Here is a 17625-nt window from a genome sequence, read left to right as displayed (position 1 = left end):
TTGTGCCTCGGCTAATAAAGTAATGGATTTCACCCACCTTATCAACCTGTCCTGCTGCCTTCCAGGATCTGTGGACATTCCCTCCAAGGCCCCTCACCTCCTCTAAAGCACTGTGTCCCCCCTTTACCTTGTTTGATCTCCCCAAATGCATCACCTCGTACACCTCTGGGTTGAATTCCATTTGCCACTTTTCTGCCCAACCGACCAGACCATCCTGCAGTCCACATTTATCCTCCATTATCGACCACTCAGTCAATTTTTATGTTTTCCCCAAATTTCTTGATCATTCCCCTATATTTGTGTCAAAATTGTTAACCTATATCGCAAAAAAGCAGGGGACCTAGTAGTGAGCCTTGCAGAATCCCACTGGAAACAGATTTGCAGTCACAAAAACACCCGTCGACAATCACCCTTTGTTTCCTGCCACTCAACCAATATTATACCCAGCTTTTTTTTGTTCATTTACGGGATGTGGGCATTGCTGGTTAGGCCAACAGTTATTGCCCATCCCTAGTTGCCCTTCAGAAGGTGGTGGTGAGTTGCCTTCTTGCAACGCTATAGTCCTTGAGGCATAGGTCCATCCACTGTGCTGTCAGAGAGGGAGTTCCAGGATTTTGCCCCAGCGGCCGTGAAGGAACAGTGATATATTTCCAAGTCAGGATGGTGAGTGACTTGGAGGGGAACCTCCAGGTGGTGGGGTTCCCAGGTATATGCTGCCCTTGTCTTTCTAGATGGTAGTGGCTGTGGGTTTGGACGGTGCTGTCCAAGGAACCTTGGTGAGTTACTGCAGTGCATCTTGTAGATGGTACACACTGCCACTGTTCGTCAGTGGTGGAGGGTTTGAATGTTTGTGGAAGGAGGACAATCAAGTGGGCTGCTTTGTCATAGAATCCCTACAGTGCAGAAGAAGGCCATTTGGCCCATCAAGTCTGCATCGACTCTTTGAAAGAGCACCCTACCTAGGCCTAATCCTCCGCCCTATTCCTGGAACCCCACCCTCCGGGACAATTTAGTGCGGCCAATCCACCTATTCGACACATCTTTGGACTGTGGGATGAAACCGGAGCATCCAGAGGAAATCCACATAGAAACTCCACACAGACCGTCACCCGAGGTTGTAATTGAACCTGGGTCCTGCCGCTGTGAGGCAGCAGTGCTAACTATTGTGCCACCATGCCGCCCTGGATGGTGTCAAGCTTCTTGAATGTTGTTGAAGCTTCACTCATTCAGGCAAGTGGAGTTTATTCCATTACGCTCCTGTCTTGTGCTTTGTAAATAGTTGGCAGGCTTTGGGGAGTCAGGAGGTGAGTTACTCGTCGTAGGATTCCTAGCCTTTGACCTGCCCTAGTAACCACAGTATTAATATGGCTAGTCCAGTTCAGTTTCTGATCAATGGTAACCCCCAGGATGTTGATTGTGGGGGGGATTCAGCATTGGTAATGCCATTGAATGTCATGGGGCGATTTCTAAATTGCCGTGGATCCCATGGGCTTTATTTTTTAACCAGCCTGCCATCCGAGTTCCTGTCAAAAGTATGGCTATGTTTAGGAGTAATTTAAAGTTTTTAACCTTGAAATACAGAATAGAAATAAGGAAGTAGAATTTGCATACGACTCAATCAACCATTTGTGTGACAGCCAATACCTGTGTTTGGGATATCTTTTAGCAAATTTAATTGTAACGGAAGAGTGGTGTAATGGAGAGGAAATGTAGCTTAAAGAAGCATGCTTTGTCAACATTTTTGCACGTTTTTATCCTTCTAAATATTTAAGTGCACTTCAAGTATAATTCAATGAACTTTCACATATTTCCAGGTGAAATAATGCAGATGATGGAACAAAAAAGTCTCCTGTTGACAAAGGTGGAGCCAGCAGCTTTAGACAATATGTAAGATCTCCATTCTATCTTTGTACATCCATATACTGTTCTTTCTTAAAATTTAGATAGACAATAAAGAAACATGAGCTCCTTTAATCACACTCTTTTCATGTTTTATTTCCGGTGAAGATTTGAAGAAATTGGTGATGTGTGTATTGCAAGGCATGATGGGAGGGGATCTGATGGCTTCCTCGAACACATTTTTAAATATGCTGCTAAGGAGATCTTTGGCATTGAGGTCAAAGAAATCACCTACAAGACACTCAGGTGCGTTTTAGAAGCATTCACAAGCATTTTAAAATTGTAATTGTGTGGAAAGTGTTGGTTTGCTGCCTATCCTGCTAGTGTAATTGTTTCCACGTCACATTTCAGCTGTTCTTTATGTAGCTGTTACAAGGGGGCATAACTATAAGGTTCGGAGTGGGAGATATAGGAGGGATGTCTGAGGTAGGTTCTTTACTCAGAGTGGTTAGGGTGTGGAATGGACTGCCTGCTGTGATAGTGGAGTCGGACACTTTAGCAACTTTCAAGCGGTTATTGGATAGGCACATGGAGCACACCAGAATGACAGGGAGTGGGATAGCTTGATCTTGGTTTCGGACAACATCGAGGGCCGAAGGGTCTGTTCTGTGCTGTACTGTTCTATGTTCCATGATGCCTTTGGTGACATTGCTGCACTTAACGACTTTGAGCTGTGCACTTGTGTCCATTAGAATTAGAGTAAGGCTACCCAAACACGCTTCCTTCATGGCATCACACTATTCTTCGCTGTATTCCAGAGATAAAGGATTTGTCAACAGGCCTAAAGTTTCTTTGAGTGCATGATGGTGATGGGCTTGCTTGCTGACAATACCCTCATCAGAAAATGATGGTCGAGTGTGCCCATGTTTTCACATTTTACACTGGCAGCAGTGAGGTGTCTGGCACCTACTTAGAACTCTTTCCCAACAAGTTTTCCTTTGCAACCCTGTTAAAAACACACTACAACATGTAAACAAAATGGATCATCTATTTAAAACATGAATGTGGAGCTATGGATGCAATAAACAGAGACCGCTGTATTTGAACCGATTTTCATAAACCTCAGGACAATTTACTGTGGTTTAATCTGGGCTATTCGGCCAGTTTTTGTGGTGCACAATAGCTCCCGAGTTCTGAATGACTGTCTTTATTGCTGCAAAGAGAGGTTTGTTGCTGGAGCCTTGTACCATACAAATTTGCAATTAGGCCAAAGACGGTCACTTTTAAACTTGAAAAACTGCCCGATCTGCCTCGAATTACCCTGGCAAGGCAAAGTTATAAACTGGTTAAGCTAACCGGTTCAGGCTGCTGCTAAGCAATGGTTTGCGAGTGATATTTTCCACAAACTGGATGCTCCTATAAGCCCAAAATGACATTGTCTACCACAATTAGCGGATTGACTACCACAATTGGCAGCACACAGTGGTTAGCACTGCTGCCTCAGCGCCAGGGACCCGGGTTTGATTCTGGCCTTGGGTGACTGTGTGGATTTTGCACGTTGTCCCCGTGTCTGAGTGGGTTTCCTTCGGATGCTCCATTTTCAACCGAAAGTCCAAAGATGTGCAGACTAGGTGCATTGGCCATGCTAAATTTCTCCTTGCCTTGGGTGACTGTGTGGATTTTGCACGTTGTCCCCATGTCTGAGTGGGTTTCCTTCGGATGCTCCATTTTCAACCGAAAGTCCAAAGATGTGCAGACTAGGTGCATTGGACACCAAGGAGAAATTTAGCATGGCCAAAGTGTTGGTGGCATTACAGGGATAGGGTGGAAGAGTGGTCCTGTGTAGGATGCCCTTTCAGAGGGCTGGGGCAGACTCGATGGCCCGAATGGCCTCCTGAACTGTAGGGAGTCTCTGAGTTGAGCAACATGGTGTGAATTTCCGTGCCAGTGTGATGCCAAGCACGTAGGGCTTTTGTCCTGGTGATTGGCTGATTGAATCAAAACCCTGTGTAGATCATACTCAACCAGTCCATGCTTGCAAAACCAAAATGTGTATTTGTGCTTGGCACTTGCTGAACAATCCTGAGTGTGTTAATAGCTACACTAACAAACAATTAAAGATCATTTCAATGGTTCGCACAGTTGCGTCACAGCTCCAGGGTCCCAGGTTTGATTCCCAGCTTGAGTCACTGTCTGTGTGAAGTCTGCACATTCTCCCCGTGCTTGCGTGGGTTTTCTCTTGGTGCTCCGGTTTCCTCTCTCAGTCCAAAGATGTGCAGGTTAGGTGTATTAGCCATGCAAAAATAGGTTAGGTGGGGTTACTGGGTTATGGGGAAATGGTGGAGGTGTGGGCTTAGGTCGGATGCTCTTTCCAGGGGCCGGTGCGGACCCCATGGGCCGAATGGCCTCCTATGATTTCAGCCCATAAAGTGATTAATTTAGATTTGTTTGAAGCAACATACATTCATACAGAGGGACCCATTCTCTGTGAACAACAGGAATATGTTCACGTCTTGCGCCTTTTTGAATTACTTGCGGGCTTTTCTACGGGAGCCGATTCTCCAAGGCTATGTGTCAACCAATCACCGCACTTTTCTCCTGCAGTGTAAACTGTTGTGATCATTGCATTCTTGCACATGACCTGATGCGTTCAAGACGTAAAGCTTCCATAACATATTTCTCTTTTCAGCCAATATTCAAGTTCTCTACTACCAAGCAACTTTTTTAAAAAATTCTCTTTTCTTTTTCTGTTTAGGAATAAAGACTTTCAAGAAGTTACTTTGGAAAAAGATGGTGATGTTGTTTTACGATTTGCAGCCACCTACGGATTCAGGAATATTCAAAATATGGTTTACAAACTAAAGAAAGGAAAGTTTCCTTATAACTTCATTGAAGTCCTTGCATGTCCAGGAGGTAACGCATATCTACTTTCAGCCATTCAATGTAATGCTTTAAGACTAGAAGAAATAGGAACAATAGTAGGCCGTTCGGCCTCTTGAGCTTGCTCCGCCATTCAATAGGATCACGGCTGATCTGACATTCCTCACTTCCATTTTCATACACTAACTCCGTAAACCTTGATTCTCTACTGATCAAGAAGCTACCTATCTCCGCTCTCTGTGGCAAGGAGTTCGAAAGATTCACAACCCTCTGAGAAGAAATTACTCCTCATCTCAGTCTTAAACTGGCACCTCTTTATTCTGAGACTAGTTCTTTGGTCCTAGATTTTACCATGAGGGGAAACATCCTCTCAGCATTGACCCTGTTGAGCCCCTTAAGAAGAAGTTTCAATGAGATCACCTCTCATTCTTCTAAATTCCAATGGGTAGAGTCCCAAACCTGTTTGACCTTTGCTCATAAGACAATCCTTCCATGCTTGGGATCATCCGAGTGAACATTCTCTGAACTGCTTCCAATTAAATATCTTTTCTTAAATAAGGGGACCAAAACTGCTCACAGTGCTCCAGATGTGCTCTCACTAGTACCTTGTACAGTTGCAGCAAGACTTTGCTACATTTGTACTCCAACCCCCCTTGAAATAAGGGCCAATATTTCATTAGCCTTCCTGATTACCAAGTGTCAGCTTTGTGCTTCGCGCACAAGCACCCCCAAGTCCCTTTGTGTTGCGGCTTTCTGCAATTTTCTTCATTCCCTGTTCTTTCATTCTCCCTTCCAAAATGAACAACTTCACATTTTCCCACATTATAGTCCATTTGCCAATTTTTTGCCCACTTACCTAACCTATCAATATCGTTTTTGCAAACTGTTTGTATCCCTCTTGCAACTTGCCTTTCTATCTAATGAGGCAGTCGATGATTTTCACCTGTTTTTCTTTGCTGGGAGATGCTGCTGAATGCTGAGGAATAATAACAGTGTACATAGTTCACCTTCTACACTTATTCAGGATTATCAGCAGTGGAATTTATTGATTGGGGTGTGGACGAGGAGAGTTTATGGATTTGTTTATTGTCACGTGTGCCGAGGTAGAAGTATTTTTCTGCGAGCAGCTCAACACAGCATTAAGTTCATGGGAAGAAAAGAAAATACATGATAGGGCAACACAAGGTATACAATGTAACTACATTAGCACCGGCATTGGATGAAGCTTACAGGGTGTAGTGTTAATGAGGTCAGTCCATAAAAGGGTCATTTAGGAGTCTGGTAACAGCAGGGAAGAAGCTGCTTTTGAGTCTGTTCGTGCATATTCTCAGACTTGTGTATCTCCTGCCCGATGGAAGAAGTTGGAAGAGTGAGTAAGCCGGGTGGGAGGGGTCCTTGATTATGCTGCCCGCTTTCCCCAGGTAGCGGGAGGTGTAGATGGAGTCAATGGATGGGAGGTAGGTTTGTGTGATGGACTGGGCGGTGTTCATGACTCTCTGATGTTTCTTGCGGTCCTGGGCCGAGCAGTTGCTATACCAGTCTGTGATGCAGCCAGATAGGATGCTTTCTATGGTGCATCTGTAAAAGTTGGTAAGGGTTAATGTGGAGATGCCAAATTTCCTTAGTTTCCTGAGGAAGTATAGACTTTGTTGTGCTTTCTTGGTGGTAGCGTCGACGTGGGTTGACCAGGACAGATTTTTGGAGATGTGCACCCCTAGGAATTTGAAACTGCTAACCATCTCCACCTTGGCCCCGTTGATGCTGACAGGGGTGTGTACAGTACTTGGCTTCCTGAAGTCAATGACCAGCTCTTTAGTTTTGCTGGCATTGAGGGAGAGATTGTTGTCGCTGCACCACTCCACTAGGTTCTCTATCTCCCTACTGTATTCTGACTTGTCGTAATTCGAGATCCGGCCCACTATGGTCGTATCGTCAGCAAACTTGTAGATGGAGTTGGAACCAAATTTTGCCACGCAGTCGTGTGTGTACAGGGAGTAGAGTAGCACAGCCTTGCGGGGCCCGGTATTGAGGACTATTGTGGAGGTGTTGTTGTTCATTCTTACTGATTGTGGTCTGTTGGTCAGAAAATCGAGGATCCAGTTGCAGAGTGGGGAGCCAAGTCCAAGGTTTTGGAGCTGATGAATAGGGTCGGAAAATTGGAATCAGGTGGTAACGCCTTTCCCTTCACTGTGTGGATCAACTGACTGGAAACTCTGCACTTCCACGAATTGTTTCACCCATGAGCAATGTTTGCATTTAAAAAAAAAAAAAATTCTATCCAGCATAAAAAGTTTTAATGAAGCAGAGCATTGACGCAAGGAATAATTCATTAGGATATTCGACCGATGGACCAGGAAGTAACAAAGAGTATTGCTGGTAACAGAACTGCTGTTGGCTAATTAGATGTTATTTGAAAAAACATATTTGGCAGGCTAAATTACACCGAGCTACAGATTTTTGTAACCCAGCAGTGCACACCAATAATTCCCAGGTCTGATTTCCCAGTCTTTGCTGACCTGCCTGATTTCAGCCAGGGCAGTGAAAGGTGTATGTAATTTACCACTAACCTCTCCAATTTAGGGATGGGAAGATCGACCAGGGTCCCTGATCTTTATTTGTTCATGGGATGTGGGTGTCACTGGCTGGGCCAGCATTTATTGCCCATCCTTGAGGGCATGCTGTGGGTCACATGTAGGCCAGACCAGGTAAGGATGACAAATTTGCTTCTTTAAAGGACACCAGTGAACCAAATGTGTGTTTATGACAATTTACAATAGTTTTATGGTCATCATTGAACTTATAATTCCAGATATTTATGGAATTCAAATTTTGTCAACTGCCCTGCTGGGATTCTAACCCAGGTCCCCAGAGCATTACCCTGGATCTCTGGATTACTAGCCCAGTGATAATACTACTATGCCACTGCCTCTCCTAATTACTGTCCAGTCATTCTTGTTGGAGTGCTGCATGAACATTAGGGGCAGAATCGGGTTTGGCCATTAATCTTTCCAACGATTGAATGTCCTGCCAACATTTGTCTAAGCTCATCTAAAATAGGCACTGGGGTCACATGCCAGCATCAATATTTATGATTAATACATTTTTGTCTGTTTTCATTGAGCAAATAAATACTTAGTGACAATTTGGCTGATTTTGACACCGTTCACGTATGTGAAGTTGTACAGTTTAGTTTTGAAACCATTACACAATTCTTTACATTAATGACAGTTCTACAAGGTCTGGGTTTTACAACTGTTAATTGTTTTCATTCATTTTTCTATTGTGCAAGATCTCGATAATATGAACATTTTAGGGCCATGCAAAGCTCTATCTCTAGAATGTAATGGGAATTTATTGCTTCATGTAACTCTTTGGAGGGCAGTAAATGAATGTACTTTGCAATATTATTGTGAAGCATATTTTATTGTATTCTGGTATGCAGTTAATTTTATTTTGTATGGCATTTAATTTTAATGCAGGCTTTTCATCCATGATATTTTGTATTTGCGCCTAATTCCAAACGACTTCATCAAATCCCCATTGGTTTTTAAAAATCCAATTTAAAGCCATAACGTGTTGGCAGGTTTGTGCAATCTAATATACATTAAACATTGAGTGAGCTGCAAAACTCCACACGTCCTTTTGGAAGTTCTTAGCTCGGTCTGTGGCAAAATTGAATTTGGAAGTGGCAACATCTGACAGTTGTACTTGCTGGGTCTGCAGATGGTCTTGTGATAGGCAGTTTTAATGATTTTAAAAAACCCATCAGATTAATGTTAGTCCCCAAATTCAACACTGGTTCAGTATTAAACGGCGCCCATATGAAGTCACTTTGTGACGGCAAGTGAATATGTTTGGCTGTAGCACGTATAGTAATGACGCCGATTAGAGGTGTTTATTATTTGAACGTAAACTAGTTAATGCAATAAATAAATGTTCTACTCAGTGGCTGTCACATACATTTCTCCCCTGTGCTGTCTGGAGGTCCAATGTCAGCTCAACATCACCAACCACGTAATTTCTCAGGCTCGTGTGAAAGTGTATGCTAACCTGGTTTACCTTAGCTTCCGGTGGCAGCCATGGTGGAGTGAGTGGTCGCATATTTGGCAACTCCTGTTCATGGTGGTTTTTTTGTGTCCTTTACGCCGGTTTGCTGCTTGGGGAAGGTGCATTCTAAGGTGGATAGGGCAAACCGGGCGCTGATGCGCAAACCCTAGGGGTGTGAGCCATTCAGGGAGATGGTGGTGCAATTGCATTGGTTCCTGGACGAGGAACGCATCATGAGGTGGGCTAGGCAGATGAGGCGATGCACTTGGGAAGACGTCACGATTCGGGTGTACCAGGACCTGGGGGCAGAGTTGGCAAAGAGGAGGGCGAGCTTTAATAAGGCCCTGTACGAGAAGGGCGTAAAGTTCGGATTACTGTACCCGGCCCGCCTATGGGGACCGGGTGTTGTACTTTGGCTCGGCGGAGGAGGCAGCGGACTTTATGAAGGAGAATGGACTGGCAGGAGAAGGATCAACTTTGATTGAGGAGATATAAACTATATTGTGAAAAACTTTGGGTTGATGTTGTTTGGTTTTTTTTTCGTTTGTTTTCTCCGTTTTCCAGCACTGGTTGGGGTTAGGCCGGTATACTGAGCTTTGTTAAGGGATATGGGGTGGACCTTTGTGTTCGGACCTTGGGAGGGATTGTTTTTGTTTTTACTTGCCTTTGTTTTGACTGTTTGCACTTAGAGCGGGGAGGAGGGGAATCAGTGCGGGGGGTGCTAGGTGCCATGAGTGGGGGCTGCCAGGCTAGCTGGGCGGGCTAGTTCACGGAAGCAAAGTGGGGGGTGAGCTGAAGATGGATGTGTGTGTGGGGTGGGGGGGATTATACTGCTGTGGGGAAGGGGACTTTCAAAGTGGAGGAGGAGGAGGGTTGACGACAGTAGTTGCCAGAGGGCGAGCCAGGGGAATTGTGAGACTTGGGCCGCAGACTGGCCTAGGTAGGAGAGGTTATGGTTGATCGGGAGGGGGGCGGAGTGCACCCCGGCCAGGCTGGTCACATGGAACATTCGAGGACTGAATGGGCCAGTCAAAAGGGCCCGTGTGTTTGCGCACTTAAGTCAACTGAAGGCATACGTGGCTATGTTGCAGGAGAGACATCTGACGGTGGGGGACCAGGTTAGGTTAAGGAAGGGATGGGTTGGACAGTTGTTCCATTTGGAGTTAAACTTTAAAATGAGGGGTTGGCGATCTTGGTTAATCGAGTGGCATTCGAGGTGGAGAATATAGAAGCAGACCCGAGGGGGTAGATATGTCATGGTTAGTGGGAAACTGGAGGGAATGGCTGTGGTATTGGTAAATATATATGCCCCGAACTGGGGTGACGTTTAGTTTGTTAGATGGGTAGTGGGAAAGATCCCAGACCTAGATTCACATCAACTGATTATGGGGGAAGATTTCAATTTGGTCCTGGATCATAGGTTGGACCGGTTGAGTTCTAGGTCTGGGAAGATATCAGCTATGGCAAAGGAGCTTTGGGGGTTCATGGAGCTTTGGGGGGACGGGACGGCGGGGGTCAATCCATAGAGATCTGGGAGGCCAAGGTGTTTTCATTCTACTCCCATGTGCATAAGGAGTATTCCTGGATAGGCTTCTTTGTGATGGACAAAATGCTGCTGGCTGAGGTGGTGGATGCTAAATATTCAGCAATACTGGTGTCCGACCACGTCCCGCATTGGGTGGACTTGCAAGGGAAAAGCCCAGCAATGGATGTGGGGCTGCCTAGCGGAGGAGGAGGTATTAGGGGAGGACCCGACGGGATTTGTTAAGGGGCGACACCTTATGTCCAACATTAGTAGGTTCCTAAATGTGTTAATGATGCCTGTGAAGGAGCGCGAGATCGAGGTGGTGGTGGTGGTGGCCATGGATGCAGAAAAGGCCTTTGATCGGGTGGAGTGGAGGTACTTGTGGGATGTTCTGAGAAGGTTTGGGCAGGGATTTGTGGCGTGAGTCCGGTTGCTATATCATCTACCGGTGGCAAATGTAAGGACAAACAGGGTTCGATCAGACTATTTTAGTCTGTGTCGGGCGACGAGACAGGGTTGTCCACTCTCCCCACTATTTTCCCTGGTCATAGAGCGTTTGGCATTGGCACTGAGAGCATCGAACGTTTGGCAGGTGATAGTGAGGGGCGGGGGGGAAGAAATAGGGTCTCGCTCTATGCAGACAATTTTCTCCTTTATTTAACAGACCCGTTGGGAGGGGGGGATTGCTGGAAATATGGGGATACTGGAGAATTTGGTCGGTTCTCAGGTTACAAACTGTATATGGGTAAGAGTGGGGTTTTTTGCGATCCAGGCAAGGGGGCAGGAGAGGAGACTGAGGGAGATGCCATTTTAAAGTGGTGGGGAGGGAGTTTTAGGTACCTGAGGATTCAAGTGGCAAGGGACTGGGGTCAGCTACATAAACTAAATTTGGGGAGGGTGATTGAGCAAGTGAAAGGGGACTTCCACAGGTGGGACGTGCTCCTGCTGTCACTGGCGGGGAGGGTACAGACTGTGAAAATGACAGTCCTCCTGAGATTGCTATTTGTGTTTGTGTCTTCCAATCTTCATCACCAAGGCATTTTTTAGGAAGTTGAATGCGGCAATCTGGGTTTTATATGGGCCAGGAGAGCCCCGAGGGTGAAGATGGTCCTTCTTGAATGGGGCACGGGGAGGGGGGCTTGGTTCTTCCGAACTCGTGCAAGGGCACGAGTCTGGAGGCTTTCTTAACGGCACGGTACTCCACCAAGCCCAGTGGTAGTGGCAGCCCTGAGAGTGTGGGGGCAATGGAGGCAGCACATGAGACTTGAGGGGCATCGGTGTAGTACCGATCTGTGACAATCACCGGTTCGCTCGGGGTGGGTGGGGGGGGCTGTACGGAGGCTTCAGAAGGTGGCAGCGGGCAGGGATTGAGAGTTTTAGGGGCCTCTTTATTGATGCAAGCATGGAGGAGCTAGAGGAGGAGTTTGAGTTGCCGGGTGGGAACGGGTTCCGAGGTGAAGAGGAAGTGGGAGGAAGAGCTGGGAGTGGAGTTGGAAGTCGGGTTGTGGGAGAAGGCCCTGAGGAGAGTCGATGCATCCTCGTGGTGCCAGACTTTTCCTGATCCAGTTTAAGGTGGCCCACAGGGCTCACATGATTGTGACCTGGATGGGCAGGTTTTTTGAGGAGGTGCAGGACAGGTGTGGCAGGGATTTTCAGGTGTCATGTCAGAGGTCCTGCAAGGGAAACTTACTCCGAGTCCAGAGATGGCAATATTTGGAGTGTCGGAAGATCCGGGGGCGGAGGGAGAGAGCGGCTGACGTTTTGGCCTTTGCCTCTCTGGTGACCCGGGGATGGATTTTGCTGGGATGGAGGGACGCGGAGCCTCCAAAGTCGGGGGTTTGGGTCAGTGACATGGCAGGATTTCTTAGGCTAGAGAAAATTAAGTACGCCTTGAGGAGTTCACTACAGGGGTTCGCTCGGAGCCGTTCATCAACTTCAACAAGAAAAATGTTCTCCTGTCTTTCTTTCACTGCCTCTTCATCTTTCAATACTGCATTTAATATTGACTCTTGTGTGTAAAACTACAGAATAACTTGTATTCCAAAAGTTGAATTTTTACCCAGGTGAGTTGAGCGAAGGTTGGTCATGATAATTTGATGCATATGTTATAACCCATTTGTTGTTTCTGGCTGAATTTTTTTAAATCAATATCAAAATCCTGCTTTTAATTCCTAAAACAAATTTATTTTTGGGTTGATTTGAAAGGATGCCTCAATGGAAAAGGTCAAGCAATGACAGAAGATAGGAAAATGGATAAGGATTTGCTGCATCAAATGGAGGGAATGTACACGAGTCTGCCTGTCCAACTCCCAGAAGCCAACATGCATGTGCAAATGCTTTATCAGGAATGGTTGCAGGGAAGAAATTCCGCCAAAGTTCAAGAAGTCCTGCACAGAGAGTACCATGCATTGAGCGAGATGTCAAACAGCATCGACATCAAGTGGTAGGAAATCTGATGCTGGATCACAAGATTTTGGGGATCTCAATTCAGGATTCACAATTTCCCCAGGGAACATTGGTACTCTTTGTACTAATAAAGGTGCAATTTAGACCACAAACCTTCAGACACTGAGATATTAAAATATAACATTTTGTCATTGTAAACAATATAGACTTGAATTATATAATTATCCAGGACTTTGTTCTTCATGGATATCTTAAAGAGGTATGTTTGAATTCCAAGCCACTTGATGAATGTTTCCATTCTTTGCGCTTGCAGGCAAATGAATAGCCATAACAAGGCCATAATTGAATTCATAAACTCAGTTGTTTTTTCTCAGATGGAGGAATTAAGTCCTTCAGTGATGTAAAAATAGTACTTTGAAAATTCTTCAGATATTCCTCGTCCCTAGAACTCCTTGTAGATTATACTATTATTTTAATGTTTTATATATATATATATATATATATATATGGTTATGAGAGGAGTGAATTCTCTAGAACTGGACTAAATTAATGCTTAACCTTGAAAGTATGAAGGGAAATGTGCATGTAGAAAACATTTGTTTGAAATCCATTGAAAACCTACAGTTCTGTAACTCTTGCTCTGCATACATCTGTTCTTACAGTTCATGATTGAGAACACACAAAGTTTCTCCTGTTGTTCAAACATTTGAGTCCATATTATGTTTGATGCATCTCTATTCTGGACAGCTCAGTTATTGGAAATTTGAATAATATGGCCGGTTTAACATTTGAAAGCAAACTTCTTCCTTAACAGTTATGTGGATCCTGTTGGGCCTTTTCTATAATCTGTCAATTGTAAAGATACATTTCTGAAGTTGAGCAATTACAATACTAGCAATAGTCTGCTGACTTAATTGAATGTAGTCTCATAACTCTTTGAAATGGTGTATACTCCAAACAGACTGGGACTTCACATGTTAAACTAATGAATGCATTTACTTAAAATTAAATGGTACTGAAATGTGTAATGATTCAAAGAAAGGGTACATTGGAGCAGCTTTGAATGAATCTAGAAATTTCTATCGCATAATGCAGAAAGTTTCCCTTTGTGGGCTTCCATCTTTTCCAACTCAAAACATTGTTTCCCTCAAGCAGCCTTTTTGAAAGTTCTCATATTTCCCCAAACTGGTGCTTGTTCTTGGTTGTTATGACAAACAAATTTTCAATGAGTTCTTTGATTAACAGATTTTGCATAATTTTCCAATCAACTCAACCATAACAATAAAATAATACTTTATATACAAGCAAAATGAGCAAACCGGCCAATGGAAGAAACAATTATACATATACCAGAAGAACACTTTTGCAATTCGACTTTAATCATTAAACTTTAGTATGCAGTTAATTCCACCCAGGAACCGAATCTCTTGGATCATTTGATGAATTGATTTACAAGTGGAATAACTTGCTTTGCCCTTGGTTAAAAATAAGACATCTATCCGTCCACCTCCCCAACAAAAAAAAAAATCAATGTTGAATTTATTCTATATATACTACTGTAATGAATGTCATAATTCTATGAATTAACATTTGTTGCCTGATGTAGTAACTCATTCTATCCTTTTAAGTCGAGCATCAGAAGCTTTGAAATTAACATTGGTGTGAATGTTAAGGAGTTGAATTGGACACTTCAACATATCGGACGCAAGTCTTAAAGATAAATATTCCTGTTGGAGCTGTAACCATATGTGCCCCATGTCAAATGTAATTGTGAAGACTGTAAAGTTCTTGGTAAGCTCAACAGCAGTTTATGCATGTGTTGCTACCACGTGACAATAAATAAAACTTTTGCTTTTTGTTCATCTGTGATTACTCAATGTTTTAATATGTCTGATATATTTAAGCTCATATAAAACACAACGTAATGTATTGATTTTTCAAGAATCTTTTTTTATCCATTCTTGGGACCTGGGCATCGCTGATTAGGCCAGCATTTATTGCCCCTCCCTAATAGCCCTGGTTCCGAAGGCATTTAACAGTCAACCACAATGCTGTTCTAACCTGGCCTGCGAGGCCAGACCAGGTAAGGACAGCAGATTTCCTGTCTTAAAGGACATTTGTGAACTAGATAGCTTTTTACAACAATTGGCAATAGCTTTGGAGTCATCATTCGACTTTTTAATCCCAGGTTTTTATTGAATTCATCTGCTGTTGTGGCTCCGAGTCCAGGTCCCCAGAGCAGTACCCTGGGTTTCTAGAATAATTGTCCAGTGACAATTAGATTTTTAAACATTTTGGTTCAAATCCACTTGATTTCTTGCCATTTCCCAGTCCTAAAAGCGGTGGTTGTTTTAGAATAATAGTTTCATAGCAGTAAGGTCCATCCCATCTTGTACATTATAAATTAATTGCCTAGCGATAATACTTTGAAAAGCTTTGCATCAAAATATGAAAGACAGAAGTGTCATAATATCCACGCATGTGTATAATGACGTGCAGACACTGACACACAGGATGACCAGTAAGCGCACAGCACAGTGCAGCCAATCACCAGACAGGACACCACTATAAAGCCAGAGGGCATTAGGTTTCCCGTTCTCTCTGGACCCAGCCACTGAGACAGTCAGAGTCCACGAGCTAGTACAGTGCAAACACCATGCGGTAGCTAGTAAGTCTGGTCAGGCTAGTACAAGGTCTCCAGTCAGTTCAGTATAGTGTCGACCCAGTTAAATATGTATGTTAGTTCTAGCGTTCAATAAAACCGTGTTGGATCTTCTACAGTGTTAGAGGTCTGTTTCTCGCATCGCTGCATCAAGTGCAGTCCACACCGAAACGACCTGTCTAACACATCAAGAAGCAGGGAGAGCTCGCCACATGGCTAATTGGCAGAGTGGTTAGTGATGTTGCTGAAAATCTTTTCTGCTTTTCCAGTTGATGTGTACGGCAAATAATGAATTCTGTTCCCTTTCATTTGCTTACCAGATTCGGTCTCATTGATGCATTCTTTTGATGTCTTTGCATTTGCCAATTCAGTAAACAGCTGATGTAGGTCCTGAGATTACAGTTCCCCTTCTCTCCCCTTCTCCGCCCCGACACCCATAGCCTTAAGATGTCTTCTGGTGCATTGTTTTGGTTTATTCTACACCTAGGTAGCAGAACACCCACCTTCCAGCGAAATGTTGGGCGGGATTCTCCCCCAGCCATGTTTTCTAAGCAGCATGTAGTTCGCTGGTAGTGAGATTCTGTCTTCCCGTCACTTGTCAATGGGATTTCCCACTGAAGCCACTCCACGCTGCCGGGAAACACGAAGGCAGGGGTACACTGTTAGCGGGAAAAGAGAATCCCCATTCTTCGGCCATTATCTCTGACAGGCTAATACTGCCATATTGCTGGCTGTGGTTGTTGTATCTTGTCAGGCCATCCCTGGATCACTTGCTGACAGAGCACCTGTAACTCCTCATCTTTGCTGGTTTAATTTCTCATCTTTGCTGGTTTATTCTCTAACTTGACTCTGTTAGTGGTGTTAGATTCTTTAGGTGATGCATTTTTACATCTAGATTTTCTATTTCTTATTTCTTCTGTGGCAATAACTGAGCAAGGATGTCTGCCAGCACCATTTTTCTTCCTGGCTTGTATTTCACAGTGAAATCTTAACTCTGAAGCTTCAAGAGTAATCTCTGTAGTCTTGCTGGTGTTTTTAAAAAATACATTCATGCGATGTGGGTGCTGCTCGCTGGACCAGCATTTGTTCCCCATCCCTGAGGGCAATTAAGAGTCAACCACATTGCTGTGGATCTGGAGTTGGGCGTAGACCAGAGCAAGTAAGGACAACAGATTTCCTTCCCTAAAAGACGTTGGTGAATCAGATGGGTTTTTATGACATTGGACAAATAATATTTTTTATTAAATTCAAATTTTACCATCTGCCACGGTGGGCTTTGAACCTGGGTCCCAGAACATTACCCTGGGTCTCTGGATTACTAGACCAGCAAAAATACCACTATGCAACTGCCTCCACCCCATCCTCCCTACACAGATCTAATCCAGTGGACAATGATCACTCTCCATTATGGACATACTCTAGAGATAGGTATGGAACTTCTCACACATCCATGTGAAACTGGAAAAACCTTTACATGTTGGCATATCTGGTCTAAGCCAATGTTCGAGTTGTGGATGCCACTTTGTTGGTTTTCACTCTTGTACCAGAGCTGATCGTATTGCTTTTGTAGAAACATCTATTGCAGAATGTCGGGTTTCTTTCTGTTGTGGTATGACAGATGTGGATCCATGCAAAAAACGGAGGTATTTTAAAAAAAACTTCTTTACTGGGACTCTGCTTTACTCTGTTCGGTTCCGATGAGCTTGCGTTCTGCTGCCATCACAATGTATTTGGCCTGTTTATCTAAATCCCAGATTTCCTAGTTCTTTTATGACTGTAGGTGGTTGTCATGATCCTTTACATTAACACCATAGATCTGGATAGTATCAGCCAGACTGACTGCTTCTTTACATTTTGGTATGTCACATTTACTGTTGGTACACATCCTAGTTCACTTTGAGGCCAAAAGTTAGACACTGGAATTTGTATCGGTCAAAGGGTGTGTTGAATGTTGTCAATAGAGAAGATTCCTCTCCAAGCTTCGCACTCCAGTAGCTATTTCAACCTCCGGTTTGCTGAAAACATTTATCCTTGCTGCTGCTGGTATGATGATCGCTTCCAGTGTTGGGAGTAGGGTTGTGCTCTTTATGCTGGATTAAGATATTTGGGATCCAAGCAATACTAAGCTATCCATTTGGCTTCTCTCTCACTATGGTGAAATTTGCCCATTCTGAAGGCTTTGTGACTCTGGCGATTTTCTTCTACCATCTCTGAGACCTCTCTTTCGAGCTTTCCTCTTAGTTCTATTACATTGGTGACAAAGATG

General features: G+C 44.1%; 1 protein-coding gene across 1 annotated transcript in view; it reads left to right on the top strand.

The window, feature by feature from the left end:
• Positions 1-14559, top strand: part of narf (nuclear prelamin A recognition factor) — a 43126-nt gene extending 28567 nt beyond the window's left edge. The window contains exons 9-12 of the mRNA XM_072483274.1: positions 1815-1887; positions 2008-2145; positions 4595-4752; positions 12497-14559. Coding sequence (XP_072339375.1) covers positions 1815-1887; positions 2008-2145; positions 4595-4752; positions 12497-12738 — 611 coding nt within the window. The 3' untranslated portion in view covers positions 12739-14559. The remainder of the gene's footprint in view (positions 1-1814; positions 1888-2007; positions 2146-4594; positions 4753-12496) is intronic.
• The last annotated feature ends 3066 nt before the right edge of the window (positions 14560-17625 follow it).

Source organism: Scyliorhinus torazame, chromosome 18, assembly GCF_047496885.1.
Source record: "Scyliorhinus torazame isolate Kashiwa2021f chromosome 18, sScyTor2.1, whole genome shotgun sequence".
Taxonomy (NCBI): Eukaryota; Metazoa; Chordata; class Chondrichthyes; order Carcharhiniformes; family Scyliorhinidae; genus Scyliorhinus; species Scyliorhinus torazame.
The sequence above is the reverse complement of the archived record's forward strand: the minus strand, read 5'-3'. Positions and strand labels throughout refer to the sequence as shown.